We start from the raw sequence: 20,795 nt of genomic DNA, 5'->3' as shown, positions 1-20,795 counted from the left end.
ACGCACACACACACACACACACACACACACACACACACACACACACACACACACACACACACACACACAGGGTACAGTTTTGATTAGAATGTTGTGTATTTAGAACGTTTCTCTCCATCTGTCTCAAATTAATCTTGAGCCAGGATCCCTCCACTCAGATTACCTTTACATTTTAGTCATTTGACGCTTTTAACCGCAGTGCCTTACAGTGACTTACAGTGACTTACAGTGACTACACCATAATTTCCTGGATGAGTCAGCGATGATTACATGCTACTTTCCCATGTTGCAGCACAGTGTGCGCATTTAGCGTAACATTGGAATAAACCATTAACAACTTATGCCTTGTTGACTGGGGACCCCTATGAGGTCTGTACTTGGTCCCCTTCTTTTATCCCCATCTCTTCGCCAAAAATAGCCGATCTACAAGCTCATTCTGTCATTTTGCCTGAATGTTTGCCTGTACATGCCCAGAAGATGGACACTAGGGTTCCTGTGGTTAACTGTGGAGTCACCATTACAAGCAATGAACAATAAACATGAGGGACAGAGCCATACTGTAGTGGTAGCACCGCAAATCTAACACTACCGCTGTGGACCTAAAAATATTCTTTAAAAGAAAACAAAACAAAAAAAAAACAATGGGAACACAAAAGCACAAACTCAATATAAGCACATACAGTATAGTAGTTGGCTTTCGTTGCGTTTTGAGCTCAGCACTCATATACTGTGTATATATATAGATGGGTTTCTTGTTTACAGACATTACTGGGTACATGGCTGTGTGCATTCAGGGGGCAAAACCACTTTGACTAAAACGCCCAGCTGAGATTCTAATGAGCTGTGCGTGATTAGAGTCAGCTATAGAGCAGTGAGCTGCAGTGCAGGATAAAGTGACCTCAAAGTACAAGTCCATCTCCAGTGGTGTTAAGTAATTAAGTACACTTACTCAAGTACTGTACTTAAGTACAATTTTGAGGTATTTTTTACTTTACTGGAGTATTTCCAATCTTCAGTACTTTTACTTCCACTCCACTACATCTCAGAAGCAAATATTATACTTTTACTCCACTACAATTATTTGAAAACTTTAGTCACTAGTTACTTTGTAGATTTAGATTATTATTACAAAACGTAAAATAACCACTTCAACCATACTTACATTTTGTAAATGTGAAAATAGCTGATCTACAAGCTCACAATGCGTCACATAGCGACACATTGTGAGCTTGTAGATCTGCTATTTTCAAAGGATTTTTATACATTTTTCACATTTGAAAACTTGTGAAATGGGACATTGTGCAAAATGAGTAGGCTACTTTCTACTTTTGGTACTTTAAGTCCATTTTGATACCAATACTTTTGTACTTTTACTCGAGTAAATTATTTATTCTGGATATTTACTTGAGTATTTATACAGTGCAGTATTGATACTTTTACTAAAGTAAAAATTGTGAATCTCAAACTAGAAGTTCCAGATATGCCGTAAAGAGTGCTGCTGCGCCAATCTACAAGCTCACAACGCATCGTGGCACGTTGTGAGCTTGTAAATTGGCTATTCTCAGTGAAGAGATTTGGTATAGAGGGAAAGAATTAGGGGACCAGGTATGGGGGACATCAGTCAACTAAGTATACAGTGGTTAACTGACCAGACAGTCACCTACTCAGTCATGAACACAGCCAGTCAACCAGTCATCCATTGAACCAGGTAGCCAGTTAGAAAAACATCCATCTGGCCTTAAAGCCAGTCAAGAGGTTGGGTTACCAGTCAGCCAGTGAATTAGCCAGTCTAAGAAATACATTTAAAAAAAAATGACTAGCCAATTAGCCAACAGGAGAGTTAACCAGCCCTCCAGTCAACCAGCAAGCTAGCCAATCATTCAGGTAGCCAGCAAACCAACTGGCCGGTCAGCCTGACCAGCCAAAGTGAGAGAGCAGTCACCCTGATTGCTGGCAGGCTAGACGTTCCCAGCACATATTTGTTGAGGCTGGGATTGGGGAAACGGCTGGAAAAGGGAAGGAATGCCAGTGGGTTTGGGTCGGAAGCACAGCATTCTAAACTGTACCCAATAAAAACACATCTGCTTTAAAAATATAAGACTGCCCCGAACACAGCCTCACGGATTGTGTGTGTGTGTGTGTGTGTGTGTGTGTGTGTGTGTGTGTGTGTGTGTGTGTGTGTGTGTGTGTGTGTGTGTGTGTGTGTGTGTGTGTGTGTGTCTACAGTTCATGAGATGAGGATATATTAATTTAACCACATGAACCCTAGCGTCCATATTCTGGGGCCGATCATTCAGCGAAAAATATCAGATCGAAAAACCTTTGGCTTAGAGATTTGGTATAGAGGAAAAAAAGGAGGGGACCAAGTATAAAGCCCTGGGGGACCCTGGTCAACTAAGTATTATAGGGTTTAAGTGGTTAATTTAAAAACAACAAAAACAAGCCTTCTATTGGCTCTTCTTAGCTCTCGTCTCTATTCTGGTACTGGCACTTCCTCCTTACATGATCTTTCTAGGATCACTTGAGTATTATCTGGCCACTACAATGCTGATCCTTTGGCTGACTGTAAGATCACTATTGATGGAATTGAAGCCTATTCAACGGTCGTCCTCATTCTAAATCTCTCTAGCAAAGAGCTTAACCCATTAAAACCGGGAATGCATCTGTGTAACCACTTTAACCATTATTTTATACTTTTCATTTCATAATGTTATACTTTTTATACTATTCAAAAATAGCAGATGTAAAAGCTCATAGCTTGGATATTGTGAACATTTTATATAAAATAAATATATACATATTTTTAATTTAACATTTTTAACTCAAATCTTTGCTTCTGGGGATTCTACAAATGTCTTCTAAATCGTAACAGTAAAAAAAAAAGAAAAAATATTATGTTGCTATCAGTAGTTCTCAAACTTTTTCATGTCAAGGGCCCCCAAAATGATATGTATTTGCCCCCCACTCGGTGCCACGCCATGAGCTTGTATATCTGCTATTCTTTAATAGCCCAAAAAATCTAAAATGACACAGATGCGTTCCCGGATTGAATGGGTTACATCTCTCTGGTATGAAAGAAAGAGGCATGGTGTGTGTGTGTGTGTGTGTGTGTGTGTGTGTGTGTGTGTGTGTGAGAGTGTGTGCGTGCGTGTGTGCGTGCGTGCGTGCGTGCGTGCGTGCCTCCTCAGTCATGGCCAGTTCAGTTGTATCAAAGACACTGAATATCCCATGAATTGGATATAGCCGGTACAGAGAATGAATATGTATACATTTCATTCTTTATGTATACACATAGGGTGGCACGGGCTCAGGGGGTCGAGCGGCCGTCGAGACCCCGCTACTTTTGGCTTTGTGTAGAAAAGACACTGAACCCCCAAGTGTTCCTGGTGAGCAGGTTGGTGGCCTTGTATGGTGGCCTACATGGGTGTGTGAATGTGACACACATTGTAAAGCTCTTTGGATAAAGGTGCTACAGAAATGCAGACCATTTATGTGTATGGAGGTTTTTGTGTGCATTCATCCACCGCCATCCCTAACAGTTGAAGCAGACGGCCACTTCATAACCTACAGTACATCGACAAATCCCTTCTCTTCAATCACACTTTTCCTTTCACATTCATCTTTTAGGACCGGGAACGCATCTGTGTCATTTTAAGATTTCTTTGGCTATTCAAAAATAGCAGATATACAAGCTCATAGCGCATCTGCTATTTTTTGAAAAATAGTGGAAAATGTGTGCAAATCTTTGAATATATATATATATGTTTTAAAGCGAACATTCTTTACTTCGATCTGTGATTCTGGGGAGGGTCCCTGGAACAACATATTTTGAGATGGGGGTCAGCGGCCAAATACATATCATTTTGGGTGGTCCTTGACATGGAAAAGTTGGAGCACCACTGATATAGAAACATACTGTATTTTTAAACATTTTTAGATATATATTTGACCGCGGAGCCCCATCTCAAAATGTTTTGTTCCAGGGACCCCCAGAAGCAAAGATTTGAGTTACAAATGTTCGCTTTAAAAGAATACACAACAGATTTTTCAAAAGAATTGCATATCTACAAGCTCATAGCCAAAGAAATCTAAAGTGACACAGATGTGTTCCCGGCTTGAATGGGTTAACCACTTTAAACACTATATACTTGATTGGTCTTCAAGTCACTTAATGAAATTGCACTGTACTCATCATGGCAAAGTGTATAGCGCAATACACACATGGACATGAATGAATGGCGGCAACAAGTTTGCTAAAAACAGCCAATCTAAAAAAAAACTGTTGTCGTAACCCTTTAGATGGGCTATTCTCAGAGAATGTCGACCTTTTTCAACAAATATTCACCTATTATGACATGCCCAAAATAGGGATGGTAGCGGTCATTATGTCCTGGGGTGTTCATTCTAAACAGCACAAGGGATCCCAGTCAGATCACTTCCTGTTGTATACTGTAATAGAGCTATGCTAACGCCCACTCTGAAAAGACATACAGCTTAGCTCCCTATTGATGACATCACTGAGCCTGAGTTCCTACCAGACAGACAGACAGACAGACAGACAGACAGACAGACAGACAGACAGACAGTCACACACACACACACACACACACACACACACACACACACACACACACACACACACACACACACACACACACACACACACACACACACACACACACACACACACACACACACACACACACACACACATGCAGACAGACAGACTGGGCTATCGGCCAAAGGAAACCGTTGGGAGAGACGAGAGCTGTGATTTTTCCCAGACAATCACCAGAATCAAACTGGTCGTTCAGTTCTCACTCTGTATTTCTGTCATCTCTCTCTCTCTCTCTCTCTCTCTCTCTCTCTGCACCTTATGCATCTGTTACTATAACTGTTGCTGTTTTAACTGCCTCATTCCATTGCCTTGTGTCTTTTTAACCATGCACCTTACATTTTTACTCTGCTTACACTTGACATGTGACCAGTTTTCCTGGTCACATGTCTTTTCACCTTTCTCGAAAACTGCAAATGATAGGAGCTTGTATGATGAATAATTTCACCCACTTTGTTTACACCAGTAAACCTGTGAACTGACAGCTAATTAAAGTTTGTCTCTCTCTTTCATTCTCGCTCAGTATCTCATCGCAGTTTGCATTTATTCCATTCTTGCCCCCCCCCCCCACCCTACCCCTCTCTCTCAGAGGACATGGTGGCTGTTTTTTTTCCATCTCACCGTGGGCCACGTTTTTTGGACATGACGTGGTAGAGAACAGAGGGGTGTGGTTGTTTGGAGAGAACTTGTGGGACCCAGGGGCCGGTTCTGCTGCTGTCACCAGGGCCCTTGGCCTTGTCTGTTAGCTGATACACAACCCAGACAGAGACACTTCATGCTATATCTTTTCTCAACAATACTTCCAGGCATTCCAGGAACTTAATGCAGATCTCAGACATCAGCCATGAGAGAATACATGACACCATTTCAGACAATGGTGTTGTTGTGTATCATAGTACTATGTCCTATCATAGCACACAGTATAGGGTTGCATAATAGCATATTAGTAGTATAGTAGAGTAGAGTACTGTACAATTAGATGACAGTAAAACAGAGTGGAATGGAGTAGTATTAGTATTAATATGATAGATTACAGCAGTCAGTGTCAGTGGAACAGATTAAGTCAGTGATGGCTCTGCCGTTAACTGCACTTTACTCTTGCCTACTGTTATCCACATGAACCGTAGGATTCCTATTTTTAGGACAGCTCAAGCGAAGCGAGCTGTCCTCTATGGAGAGAGATGAAAGGCGTCTGAGGTATGTGGGATGTAACCTCTGCAGGCTTATAAAGAGAGGAGGTGGCTTAGGCGAAAAAGGGGCGTAACGGGGCGTGATTTGGTCAGGGACTCTCTGTTTGTGGGAAAAAGTGGGCCGGCTTGCTAAAAAAGGGTCTGGTTGCCACCGATTGGTTGCTGCAACTTGGATTCATGCAGGGAGACGCCCCCTCTTTGCTCCAAACACCGATTGGTTGCTGCAACTTGGATTCATGCAGGGAGACGCCCCCTCTTTGCTCCGAAAAATTTGGAACGGCTGCCTGTTGTCACAGGCACTCAGGCACTGCAGAGAAGTAGACACAGTGGTGGAAAAAGTACTCAAATTCTTTACTTAAGTAAAAGTACCAATACTGCAATATAAAAATACTCCGTTACAAGTAAAAGTCCAGAATTAAAAATGTACTTGAGTAAAAGTACAAAAGTATTGGCATCAAAATGTACTTAAAGTACCAAAAGTAAAAGTACTAAATATTTGAAAATAGCCGATCTACAAATATTTGAAAATAGCCGATCTACAAGCTCACAAGGCGTCGCGATGCGACGCGTTGTGAGCTTGTAGATCTGCTATTTTCAAATAGCCTATAGGTATGAAATAGGGCTAAAGTGGTTAATGTATATTTCATTATATCATAGTTTATATCTGAAAAGTAACTAGTAACTAAAGTTTTCAACTAAATGTAGAGTAAAAGTGCAATATTTGCCTCTGAGATGTAGTGGAGTAGAAGTAAAAGTATTGTAAATTGGAAATACTCAAGTAAAGTACAAATACCTCAAAACTGTACTCAAGTACAGTACTTTAGTAAATGTACTTAGTTACTTTCCACCACTGAGTAGACATGTAGACTATAGACTATGGAGGCATCAGAATTTTGTATTAAATTATAGAATGCACCAAAACATTAATAAGTGTTGACTTGAATCTATTTAAGCCACAATAAAGCCCCGCTTTTATTTTTGATTTTTATTTGGGGGTTATTTAGCATAGTTTTAGATGATTTTCTGTGCACATTTCTTCATTTAAGCATCGCGAGCTGCGAACGGCCTTTTTGCATGTAGTTGAAGCGCAAGGGGCGGCGGGGGGGAGAGAGTCGCAGATAGACAGCTGGAGAGTTGAATAACCTCCTCTTCAAATAACCAGATTTATTTACCAAAGTAGCCTATGTAGGCGACCTACATGTTTATGTTTTAGCTTAGACACGGGTAGCCTACAATAGTTGGTAGATGATTGGTAAATTATTAACCATGACAACGACTCAAAGACTTTTATTTTGTACTTTCTTGAACCACAAGCATATCGCTGCACCAGTAGGCTACATGAGAGAGAAAAAGGGGGGGGGACCACTTGATACACAAAAACAAAGCTGGCAATGTATTGCTAATATCCAGGGATGCTTTGTTAGGCTACAGAGTGCAAAGCACTACATTTAGCCAGTGAGAATTGCAGTGTACATAAAGTGCGCTCGGAAAGGTTTATTTTAGGAGCGCTTTGTGATGCACCGTGCAGTCAAATCCGCGGTGTCAATAAATTCCACTGCCCGCTCTTTGATGAGTCCTCCATCCTCCATGAATCGAATACAAACTGCAACTAGTTCCCGTTTGGAAAGCGGGAAATCTTTATACGCGAGTAGGCCTATTGCAAAATATTGTCCAATGTCCACTGAGTTCAGCCTTTATTTTACCAAGCAGGACTGATGCTGCAGCCTGAAGCAGCTTGCCCTGAAAGTGGTTTAGGCGACCGTTCGTTTAGGCGTCCTCGCGTCGCTGAGTTTGCTCTGGACAAACTTTTTTTTTTACGCTGGTGCCATTGCTGCCTCTCTGCTGTCTCAAGAATCAAACATGAAGAGAACGAGGCCACTCAGGCCAGGACATGTGTGTGGTGTTTATATTGTGCGCTTATGTCAATAAACCGGTTCTGTGAATGAGGGACACAGACAGACACATTTCACACTCGAGTGTGAAATGGGATTCTGAGAATACACATTGGCTCAATTGCTCAAAAGACCCAACATCCTCCAGACACGCAGGACGTAGAGAGAGAATGGATGTGTATTACGTTATTTGTCAGCCTTAAGTATAGGGGCGATATTCATAGTAAATACACAAAAAGCTGTCTGGCGGAGTTAAGGCACAGTGGCCCTCATTTATCAACGCGGTGTAGCCCGAATAATGAACGTACGGCGATATCACCGCACCTTTCGGCATTTATCAATATATCCTGACGTGGGCTTCATCCTACTTTACGCTGAGATCTCACGTCTGGTCGAGACCAATTGTTGACGTTGGCTGCGCCCGTTTATTCCATTCTAGACCTGCGGAGCAGACGGTCTGACAGGCATCTGGACACATATATCCACTCCAAAATGTATATCTACACTAATAAATAATCCCTGTGAAAATATAACATTTTATAAAGTAATTTAAACAAACTGCTTTAACAGTCATTCGGTTAGGCTTGCAGATCTGCATGGCTGCGTTGGCTATTTGAAAATAGCAGATCTACAAGCTCACAACAGGTCCCATCACTACGCGTTGTGAGCTTGTAGATCTGCTATTTTCAGCGCAGCAGCGATTCTGCGAGATAATTTTCGGGAGCCCCGAGTCCCCGACATTCTTTTCATGGACAGTGAGGTCCAGAGAGAGAGAGAGAGAGAGAGAGAGAGAGAGAGAGAGAGAGAGAGAGAGAGAGAGAGAGAGAGAGAGAGAGAGAGAGAGATAACCACGATAACGCAATGGTGATTATGAACCACGTACCCAAACCCGTTAAAGGCTGCTTTTCCCAAGCTGAACTATACTATTGTTCAATGAAAAGCATTGTAATCCGATTAGTGGCCATTTTTTCATAATGTATTCGAGTGCAATACACCTACCAACCGATAGGGTCACTCTGTTAAAAGCATATGGCCACCGATCAGATTAAAATGCTTTTTATTGAACAATACGGATGATACAGGTACTTTTGAGAGCCCATATATACATGTAACCTCCGTCGCCATGGGATAAGCACTTTATCTTTGAAATATGAACGTTTATGTAGATGTACGGGTCATAAATGGAGAAAGTGCAAACACTAGGTTGAAGTTCATCCATGACGGTCGTGACAGTCGACCGTCGTGTATCCGTGGCTATTACTCCCTCTAACATTTCCCATGTTTTTAGCAGTGGTGGAAAAAGTACTCAAATTCTTTACTTAAGTAAAAGTACCAATACTGCAATATAGAAATACTCTTGTTACAAGTAAAAGTCCAGAATTCAAAATTTACTTGAGTAAAAGTACAAAAGTATTGGCATCAAAATGCACTTAAAGTACCAAAAGTAAAAGTACTAAATATTTGAAAATAGCAGATCTTCAAGCTCACAACGGGTCGCGATGCGACGCGTTGTGAGCTTGTAGACCGGCTAGGTATAAAATAGGGTTAAAGTGGTTAATGTATGTTTCATTATATCATAATTTATATCTGAAAAGTAACTAGTAACTAAAGTTTTCAAATACATGTAGTGGAGTAAAAGTACAATAGTTGCCTCTGAGATGTAGTGGAGTAGTAGTAAAAGTATTGGAAATTGGAAATACTCAAGTAAAGTACAGATACCTCAAAATTGTACTTATAAGTACAGTACTTGAGTAAATGTACTTAGTTACTTTCCACCACTGGTTTTTAGTGTATTGAAATAATGTCATGCATATTTGTCCAGTGCATAGCCTACTGCAGGCCTTGTTGACTAGATTTAGAATAGATTTTTAAGCTCTTGCTCCTGAAATGATCGATTATTTTTTAAGGGGAAACGCCATCATTTAACATGCAAGTCAATGGGTGAGAAGGACATTGCCAGGCACAAGTGTAGGTAATTAATGTATTTGTGCAAGATGACCCTGCTACTGTATATAAAATGTGTATATTACTCGTTCATCATGGTTCATGTTCAAATAGCTCAATCCAAAATATAATGCTGTAGGCCTAAGTGTTAGGCTGTATTTACGCACCTGCTTAATTGTAATTAATGCTTAAATATAGTTATGACCGGTATTTTTTATCAGATGTCTGATACATTTGATTCATTCCGGACATTGGGACCAGCAGGTTACAATCCTATATCGTAACCCCTGGTATTGACCACATTGCTTAGCAGAGTTCAGTGATGCAAATGCATGTCAAGTTGATCAACAGATTGTATTATTCTCCAATGCAATAACAGTACTGAAATGAAGGCTATAAGGGCAATAATGGGAGCCCTTTCTTTTTTAAAGTAACTTCAAAGTTACTTTTCACAGTAACGCATTACTTTTTGGTGTAAGTAACTAGTAAAGTAACTGAGTTACTTTTACATGACAAGTAACTAGTAATGGTAACTAGTCACTGGTTTTCAGTAACTAGCACACCACTAGCACAACACTACAACGGTGTCTAACCGAGAGTTATACTTCTCCAGTACAACGGTGTCTAACCGAGAGTTATACTTCTCCAGTACAACGGTGTCTAACCGAGAGTTATACTTCTCCAGTACAACGGTGTCTAACCGAGAGTTATACTTCTCCAGTACAACGGTGTCTAACCGAGAGTTATACTTCTCCAGTACAACGGTGTCTAACTGAGAGTCCATGCAGATCACAGTTGACAAATATTATATATTATCGGAGCTATTATTAATGTTATCGGTTTTATCGTGATGACGTCATAATTCCTGATATCGAACCGATAATTATCGGGCCGATACTTATCGTGCACTAATAATTTTATCGCAAATTATTGTCTCCGCCAGGCCGAAGGCATGGCGAGAGAGTATGTTTTACCCCCTGTCCGTCCGTGTGTCTGTGTGTGTGTGTGTCCGTGTGTCTGTGAACAGCTAATCTCTGGCACCGTTGGCTTGATCGCAGTGAAACTGTGCACACACACTCCCTGGATGCCAGAGCAGAACCTCTGCCCCAAATTTTTCACATGGGCCTTTTATAGCGCCACCAGGAGGCTGATTTGTGCAAAAGACATTTTTGGACAGTACTCCTACAGATTTTATCCAAACATCACGCAAATCGGTGCACAGTATCTCTATAGTCATGTGATCAACACAGATCTGCCTGATTTTCCATATTCCATCCTGATTGGCTAAGGTTGGCTTCCAAAGTTTGCAGGATTGGTCCATTTTGAACTAAATGCCTCAAATCATGAACGCAGCTTGTGATTTATGTGAAATTTAACACGCATGTTCCCACTAGGCCGAGGAAGAAATGCCATTTGAAAATGTTCAAATCAGCCTCATGGTGGCGCTATAAAAGGCAGATTTGTGTTTTTAACTATCTGCACCGATCTGCGTGAAACTTTGCACACATACTCCCTAGAGGCCAAGGAAAAATATCTGCCCTGCATTTTTCACATTAGCCTTTTATAGCGCCACCAGGAGGCCGACTTATGTAAAACTTTTTTTTTTTTAGATTAAGCCTTCACATTTTTTCCAAATTTCACGCAAATCGGTACACATGATCTCTATAGTCATGTGATCAAGATGCATCTGTTTGATATTTCATATTCCATCGTGATTGGCTAACATTGACATCTAAAGTTTGCAGGAGTGGCCCGCTTTGAACAAAATGCCGCAAATCATGAACACAGCGTCCAATTGTGGTGGAACTTTGCACGCACATTTGCACTACGTTGAAGAACAAACGCCACCCTTTTAACATTGCCCTATTATAGCGCCACCAGGAGGCAGATGTTTCTTTTTTATATTACTTTTAATTTTGTCCAAACATGCAAATCAGTACACATGATCTCTATAGTCAAGTGATCAAGATGGATCTGTCAAATTTTTTATATTCCATCCTGATTGGCGAATTCCGAAAATTGCTGGCCCACAATAACCTACCTGACCTGGCGGAGACCTGTGCTCCGAGGAGCACTTTTTCTGGTTTTTATATTTTTCTCTGTTGTTGGTGACAACTCTAGTGCGACGCCACGACGGCACGACGGTGTCATGAATGCGTCCTTTCACAATATTGTGCGTCAGCGACGCAGGACGCAGGCCTATGAGCATCTCTGCTCAGTGCGGCTGCAGAGTTCATGTGCAACATCGCATGGCTGTGGCTTTACAGTTTTCCTTCGCCGTGTCTGTAGGTCACCCCCAGGGACCCCCAAGGGTCTCCAGGGACCCCTAAGGGGGGGGGACGACCGCGGACCTCCTTTTTTTTTTTTTTTTTTTTTTTTCATCCCATGCTTTTGTACCCCCAAAACTATTTTCTTTTTTTTGGGGGGGGGGGGGTCCTGCGCTGTCCATCATGACATCTATGTCATTCTTTCTTGTTTTAGATCGGTTATTTTCAAAGAAGAGATTTTGTGTAAAGGGGAAGAAAGGAGGGGACCAGTTACAGACCCCTAGGGTAACCCGGTCAAGTATATGGTTTAAGTGGTTAATTGCCTGCAGGCGATCATGTAAACGGGATATCGCAGCTCTGATCCAACAGATAGATAGACCTGTATTGTTCCCAAGGGGGAAATGCAGTTGTCATGGCAGTACAACTTATAAAACACAGCACGAATACAAAAAAAGTGTCATGGGTTTTGACAAAGTGTTCTTGCTCAAGATGCTACCTACCTACAGTACCAACCCTATCTGCGTTCTCGCTGGAGAAGAGTCTATGATGCATTCCCACTGGACACGATAAAACTAATCATGTCCGGTGTAAATACCCCTGTAGTGAAATGACAGCGAAGGTGTTTGTGATGTGTATTTACTCAAACTAGAACAGGTGTCGAGAGTAAACATCCATCCCTCTCGGCAGCGTTTATTTTCATTTACATTCTCACTTACTGTCACCCACTGTAAACGAGAGTGTCAGCTAAATTTCCAAAGCGTCAAACATAAAAGGTGTCTTTCATGCTTTGCATCTTTTCAGCAGAAGATTTTAGTACCTCAACACTCCGAGAAGCATCCAAATAACTGGAGCTAAAGTGTGGTTCATCACGCTCGATTCCGCTATCCTCCCACTCTCACCACAACAGCAGAACCATGACTACAACTTCAGACGATTTATTTAGAGCCTGACTGATACTGTATATCGGTTTGGTCGATACAGTGGCCATTATTTGACTTTTCTGACGACATCCGTATCTGCAAATATAGAGCCATGTGTCCCGATTTTTTACCATTTTCAACCTGGCGTTGCTATTTTGGGCATGTCATTCTAGGCGAAATCTATATACTGTAGATAAAATAGCAGATATACAAGCTTACAAAGCATCGCAATTGTGTGCTTGTAGACTGGCTATTGTTGAAACATTTTGAATGGGGCTTAAGTGTTAGTCAAAACATCGGTAATCAGTGATCTACAGTAGGACTCTGGCATGAGTTGGGATCTATACTGTGTACACAACACAAAACTCCACCCAAGGTAATCATCGCTCTCCATTCTGTGTGTGTGTGTGTGTGTGTGTGTGTGTGTGTGTGTGTGTGTGTGTGTGTGTGTGTGTGTGTGTGTGTGTGTGACCATCAACAACCGTGCAATCATCTCCCAGGGTGAAACACACCAACTACAGCCCTGCTCTATAGGAAAAGACCCAAATTTACAGAAAATCATCACAACAACCACCTAGACACACACTTAAAAGTTTTTTTTTTCTAAAAGGAGGAGCTGTGGCCGCTTCAGGAAGAAACTTCAGTCTCAAGTTACATTTGCGACTTGCTTCAGTCAGCATGTCTGTGTTTTCACTGTAGGGAATGAAGTTTTGGGATATTGAGTTCACTAATGCAAAGAGAAAATGGAGACATCCCACAAGGCAACTTTTTCTTTTTAAAAAATGTGTCAGTCCACACTGCCTTAAAAAGACCAACAACTTTTTCTCTTCATGTTTACATGACATTCTCTAAAACCATGAGATTACAGGCCATGACTATGGTCTATAATTCATCTACAGAAAAAAAGTCTCATAACTACTGCAACTAAATATTCTGCAACAAAAATACTTATGGCAGGACTAGCAAATAAAGAAGGGATGTCTTTCCAGTTTCACCCCCCAGTCATTTCCATCTCTTTGTAGGGCAGGTTAGCCCAAACATGACACCTCTGCATGCATGTAAGCTTAACCACATGAACCCTAGCGTCCCTATTCTCGGCACATGTCATAATAGGTGAACATTTGACGAAAGAAATAGATCAACAAGCTCACAATGTGTCACAATGCGTTGCGAGCTTGTGGACCAGCTCTTTTCAGCAATGACATTTGGAGGAAAAAATCAACCAAAGAGCCCTCTGGGACCACGGTCAGCAAAGTATAAAAGGTTTAAGTATTTAAAAAGAAAATGTGTGGGGTACAAAATGACATGCTTTACTAAAACGGGAACAGTTCCACATAATAGATAGGTGATAAAGCAGGACCAACATTCCTAGTGAAGTAGGACATGGTACAGCAGCAGAGGAAGACATACAGTCAGTCCAAACCATCCATACCTTGATAAGGACCACATCCACAGGCCTCTCTCCCTTTGCACACAAACTGTATCTCCGCTTGTGTCTCTCGTACATCGTTCCACCAAACTCCAAAATCCACACCGCAGAATGTTAAAACCTGTATCCCTTAACAGCGTGGTGTGCCTCTGGGCCCGTGTATGTGTGTGTGTGCGCGCTGCACCCCAGGGTCGCGCTAGAGTCGAGTCCCGGCCAGCTCTTTCCTGAAACCCCTTATACACCGTCTCCCTGTTCAGCGTTCCAAACTGTCTGTCTCAACAAAGATACAAATAGGAAGGGGACTGGGGTTCCCACTCCTTTTTGGGGAAAAGAAGGGTAGAATCCAACGCGTGAAAGTCCTGACGAATCATATAGAGTCCAGAGCAGCCTGAAGCTTTGGGCTGAAGCTTTAGGGAAAACTGTAGGAGACTGTTAATGTTTCACATCTGTGTGGGGAACCAACCCCTCTCTGTCTCTCTCTCTCTCTCTCTCTCTGGTTCAGCCTCTCTTCTCCTCTGTCCCTCCCTCTCCTCCGTTCCTCTGTTCCTCCCTCCTTCTCTTCTGTCTAAACACTACTTCTCCCATGCCTTCTGCCTCTCTCTGATTCTGTGTTGTTAACCTTTTTACCTTTCTGCAAATCTCTTCCTTTTTTGTGTTTCTCTTTCTTTTCTTTTGTTTCTCCTTCTACCATTCACTCAGTCTGTCTCTATCTCTCTCCCTTTTTCACCCCTTTTTCCAGTGAATCAGTGCTGTGAACTAAGTTCCTGGACAGGAGGAGAGGATAAGAGGAGGAATAAAAGGAAAAACGGTCCCTCTGAGGCCGGCTGATAAGGCAGCCAGGCGGGTTGACAGGCGCTCTTTGTAACGGACTGGCCAACCGCAGTATTAGCTCATTTACCACACTTCCTCTTTTGGTCTGTCAGTGACAGTTATGAGGCCAATAAAACCCGAGTGTCATAAACTCCTCCTAAAATACCGTATCGCTTAGGAGCTCTAAAGTGATATTTATGTATTTTGGTCTTTCTTGTCCTCTCTTAGGTCTCATGACAGAATGAAATCAGGACTTCACCCTAGTCCTTTTGCATCGTTTGAAATGTCAAGAATGCAAGATATTTTTCTTTTATTATGTCTTCCTGTATACACAGTGATTTTGTCTTTGTGAAACTGACCTTTCTTAATTAAAACAGAGGAAAATGTTGCACCTACACAGTAAAATCCTAGGTGGAAATGTATCCATTTGTAATTACTCCCCTTACGGGTCAATTTGGTTACATTTATACACTCTCATAGCTAAAATAATACTTGGGATTTTACTGTGTACCTTTGAGCTCCAGACTACAACTTTCTCATCTTTCTTTTTTCTGTCCTTCCCGTCTTTCTCTCATCTCATCTCTTCTCTAGTTGAGAGTGCTGTCTGCTCTTACCTTCTGGAATTTGTAGATAACATTATTCGTCTTCTCTGGGTGTACATTTCTCTTCCTCACCTTTCCTCATTCTCTCCACATTTCTTAAACCTTGCACATCCTTGTATCGTTTTTTGGGGATGCAGAAAAGTAAGACACATGTCGTCTTGTTTTGCGATTCTTTCTGTCTGCCCCTCTGGTCTGCTGAAGCCAGGCAAGAGTTTGCTCACATGTTTATGCATCCAGCAGCTGACGTGACAGTTGTGTGTGAGCCTGAGTGGCCTCAGTAGCACATGGCCCACCAAAGAAAACACTGAAGGACAGGACCCCCCCCCCCCCCCCCGCACACACCCCTAAACCCACACACACGCAATCCCTCCACCCCCAACCACCAGGCGTAATACATACCCGTGTCACATGCATGCATGCTTGTATGTATGCTTGTATGTACTGTGTGTGTGTGTGTGTGTGTGTGTGCGCGCGTGTGTGCGTGTGTGTGTGTATGCGTGTGTGTGTGTGTGTGTGTGTGTGTGTGTGTAACCCCATAATGCCTCAGTCTGTACTCAGAGAGGGAGGCAGGAGAAAAGTGTCCCTAACATTTTCTACCAAACGTATTTGACACTTACTAGTAGTCATTACCAGTTACATAGATAGAAGATCATGTATGAGCCCTGCAGCATGCTTGTGTGTATACAGTATAATAATGTGTACCAGCGTTCCCAAACATTTTAGCTCGAGACCCAAAAATGTGTTTTTATGTTTCCCCGGGACTCAAACTATGACATACAAGCTCACGTACAAGCTCACAACGCGTCGCATCGGGACCCGTTGTGAGCTTGTGGGGCTGCTCTTTTCACTACTTATTTAAAGTTTTTTTTGTATAGAATTTGTCTTTTATTTATTCTTTACTTTTTTTCTGGAATTCTTTTGAAAATTGTTTTTTTCTGTTTTGTTTTTTTTAAATAATAAAAAAGGGATATGGGTGTGCCAACTGTATGTGTGAATGTTCTAATTCCCTGATATGTATCTCATAACCTCCTGCCCGGCCTGCCAGGCTGGCCAGCTGTCTTTGAGCACAGAGCAGCATGCGGTGTCACGCACGCTGCTGGACCACAAACAAACACCCCTGCAACCTACAGCAGTGGCCTGCACCTCACGCCAAACAGTGGCTCACATCAAACAAACAAGAGAGAGAGAGAGAGAGAGGAAGGGGGGGGGGGGAGCAGGACACTAGTGAAGGGAGTCACGTTGGACTGCAGATACGTTTTTTTTAATTCAACCGTAACTTCAACAGTGCAAGCTGACAGGGCATGGATGATGAACTTTCTTCACACCCCTACAGTTACTCACATTCACACTTGGCAGCTGCCTTTTACTGTCGGCCAATGAGTAGCTTCACTGGAGCACACGAGAGTTCAGACAGTGTCTCTCTGAAGGGCACCTCGACAGAAGTAGCTGCAACCCTTAACCACAGGAACCCTAGCGTCCGTGTTGTGGGCGTGCCAAAACAGACCAACAGCAATGTGAAAAGCTTGCCGATTCTACAACGCAAGGAGCCAAGGATAGACCCCAGGGGGGGACCAAGGTTAAGTGGTTAATCCACAACTGCCCTTCTCTAACCAATGTAGGCTAATGATGGAAAACAAAGGAATCTAAAGCAGAGAAGAGAAGAAATTAGCTGTATTCTGCCATGTGCCACCTTCCTTTCTCTCCCCCACAGGACAGAGAACATTGACCTTCCAACCAGCTTCCCAGCATGCATTCCTCTTAGTTTCCACATTATTAAAATAGGAATGGCTGAAGATCTGACGAGTGCCTCATCCATGTGTCCCGGAGTGCTGACAGACACAACCCCACCCTGAACCCTCTATCTACAACACTCTGTCTAAACCTTTCTCTCTCTATATTATGCTCTTCTCTTCTGTCAACTTCATTTCTGCACTCCATTATATGCCCATTCTCTTTTATTCCCTCTCTCAGCCTTTATTCAAGGTCTTTCCCGTTGGTGTATCTCCCTCTCTCCCCTTGCTGTCTCCTCTTGCTTAGAACAAATATTGTGTGCTTGATTTGACTAGGGACTGGATTTGTGTGTTAAATGGTGCTGTAAGTGATTTTTGTTTTGTTTTGTTAAAATGAGTATGTTCCCAATAGTAGTCATTGCTATATAGAGATGTTTGTTCCGTAACAGGGGTCTACCCTCGGGTCAGGAGACCAATTCAGGATCAGGAGGGAGAACCCACACAGTATGCAGGATAAGCAAGTGAAAATGTGCAGACACAATTGTAACTGTAGCATTATACAATTGAAGCTGATAAATGATTGGATGAAAGTCATGTCTGACCTAAAAAAAAGACTTTGTGTTTACCAAAGAGCCATAGCAATGATTATATCAGAATTAAAAGGCTTTTTTTTTTTTTTTTTACAAAATACTTTTTCACTTATATCACTTATAACACAGCAGTGGTTCCCAAACTGGGGGTCCCTAAATAATTGTGGAGGATCCCAAGATATGATTAGCTTAATGTGCAACATTGTTTTGTCACTCAACAGTAAACAAACCAACATACCGCATAATAGTATACAGGGTATCTGCACATTTCTAAAGTTACAATTTAATGACTTTTAAAATCTTTTTAAGACCACATTGGCCAAATTGTCAAATATTACGTAAGAAAGAGGCAAGCATTGTGAAAATAGCCGATCTACAAGTTCACAACGCCGCTTGTAGATCGGCTATGTTCACAATATTTATCTGTGGAGCCGAGTCAAACTAAATGTAATGCCTACAATTCCAGGTGTTTGTCGGGCCAGGGTAGGGGGTCCCTAGTTTAAATATGATTATTTTGGGGGGTCCCCAGTTCACATATGATTATTTTGGGGGGGTCAGAGTCTGAAAACCTTTGGAATCCTTGACTTACAGCACCTTTAACACCTAACACTCTAATTGGCTCATTAAACACACTTATCCAACGTCCTGCCCAGGTATTTGGAGTGACAGCCTCACCGAAGACCCAGTGGCATAAAGACAAGGCATAGATAGATAGATACATATACTGTAGATACCCTTATTGATCCCGCGGGGGAAATTCAGTTACAAATACAGGGCATAGAAGAGTAACATCACAATAAAGGCACCCTTAAACAATATTAATACAAGTACAGACGTATAAACCCAATACAATCATCCTGCCTGATGCAGAATAAGAGAGAGAGAGTAGCAGGTAAGCCTATAGTTGATATCAGCACGAACCACAGGTAACATTACAGATGACTACAGAGTGGATAAAATAGTCACACAACACCACGACATAATGCTACTGAGTCACAGAAAGTCAATTACCGTTGCCTCATGCGTGATTCGCTATATCTCTTCTGTCCTTACTCTGTCACGTCCTATTCACAGAGCAGGTATATTGGACCTACTGTCCTCTAAAACCTGCTCTCCCTCTAACCTCTCTGTTCCTCCCTCCCCTTCATGTCTCTGACCACCACTTTGGAACCTTCTCCATCTCTATCCGCCCCTGGGGGGAGTGACTCCTGGCAAACATTGGGGTGGATGATGAAATCTTCTTAAACAAAGATTACTAGCACTCACTTTCTAGGATCTCTTGTTTTAGGAACTCTTATTAAATGCAATCATCCTAGTCTCTAGTGTAAACGTTTCACTCTGATCAAACACTGATCAGATCAAATAGTGTGGAAACAATTAGTTAAAAGAACTGCATTGCAAAACCAATTCAAAGTCTTTAGGGTGGTTCTTCATATTGGGCCGTTGACAGGATTAGCTTCCAAACTTCCAAGCAGGCTGTTCTCACTGCTGTTCTAGCAATTAAATTGTGTTTAGATGTCACCAGACGTATTGTTACTGTATGTGGATCTCTGATCGTCTGGGAAGGCGAAGCTGTCATCTACCTGCTCCACAGAGCCTACACAGACCTGGGGCTGTATGTATCAAGGGTGTGTATGTACTATAAGAAAAGAAAAGCTAAAAAATAAATAATTTTAAAAAATAACAAAAAGCTACGCAAAGGTCGGCATTTATGAAAAGAAAACTTAATGTGAGAAGGTGTGTAACTCTCCACACATTCTACAGGTGATGTATGCAGAAATGTCTCTTTGGTTCAATGCACTTTCCCTGCTTGTGCAAATCATTATGAACTAGAAAAAGTGCTCCTCGGAGCACAGGTCTCCGCCAGGTCAGGTAGGTTATTATGGCCTCCTGGTGGCGCTATAATAGGCCAATGTGAAAAGGGTGCCATGTGTTCTTAGGCCTTTCACTGCAATCGGACACTGCATTCACGATTTGAGGCATTTTGTTCCAAACATGTGGTTTTGTTCAATTAGACCTGCTGGTGGCGCTATAACAGGTCAATCTGAAAAGGGTGGCATTTCTTCCTCAGCCAAGTGGGAATGTGTGTGTAAAAATGTACGGAAATCGTACGCTGCGCGCATGATTTGAGGCATTTTGTTGTAAACGGACCTCTCCTGCAAACCTTGGAAGCCAATGTTAGTCAATTAGGATAGAATATGAAATATCAGACACATTCGTCTTGATCAAATGACTGTAGAGATCATGTGTACCGATTACGTGAAATTTGGATAAAATCGGAAGGGGTAATATAAAAAAATGTGTTTTACATAAGTCGGCCTCCTGGTGGCGCTATAACAGGCAGATGTGAAAAATGCAGGGCAAAGGTTGTTCCTTGACCTTTAGGGAGTGTGAACACAAAGTTTTACACAGATCTGTGCAGTTATAGGTAAAAATCCAAATTGGCCTGTTATAGCGCCACCATGAGGCTGATTTGAAAAAATTCAAGTGGCATTTCTTCCTCGGTCTAATGGGAATGTGCCTGCAAAATTTCACAGAAATTGAATGCTGTGTTCATGATTTGAGGCATTTTGTTCAAAACGGAGCACTCCTGCAAACTTTGGAAGCCATTTTGAGACAATCAGGATGGAATATGAAAAATCTGAAAGACCCGTTTTGTTTAATGACTATAGAGAGACTGTGTACCAATTTGCATGATTTTTGGACAAAATCTGTAGGAGTACTGTCAAAAAATATGTTTTGCACAAATAAACCTCCTGGTGACGCTATAAAAGGCCCATGTGAAAAATGTGGGGCAGAGGTTCTG

General features: G+C 42.0%; 1 protein-coding gene across 4 annotated transcripts in view; it reads right to left on the bottom strand.

Annotated features, from left to right (window-relative positions):
* Window positions 1-20,795, bottom strand: part of LOC311050541 (A-kinase anchoring protein 13) — a 114,541-nt gene that overhangs the window by 79,547 nt on the left and 14,199 nt on the right. The window contains exon 1 of one of the 4 annotated variants that reach the window (XM_084064629.1): window positions 14,261-14,671. The exons of the other annotated variants lie outside the window; for them this stretch is intronic. Coding sequence (XP_083920755.1) covers window positions 14,261-14,335 — 75 coding nt within the window. The 5' untranslated portion in view covers window positions 14,336-14,671. Of the gene's footprint in view, window positions 1-14,260; window positions 14,672-20,795 lie in introns of those variants that run through there. 4 annotated transcript variants of the gene reach the window in all.

The sequence above is a fragment of the Gymnoscopelus microlampas genome (genome assembly GCF_963454915.1).
Source record: "Gymnoscopelus microlampas genome assembly, chromosome: 1".
Classification (NCBI taxonomy): Eukaryota; Metazoa; Chordata; class Actinopteri; order Myctophiformes; family Myctophidae; genus Gymnoscopelus; species Gymnoscopelus microlampas.
This window is presented reverse-complemented; position numbering and strand designations above follow the sequence as displayed.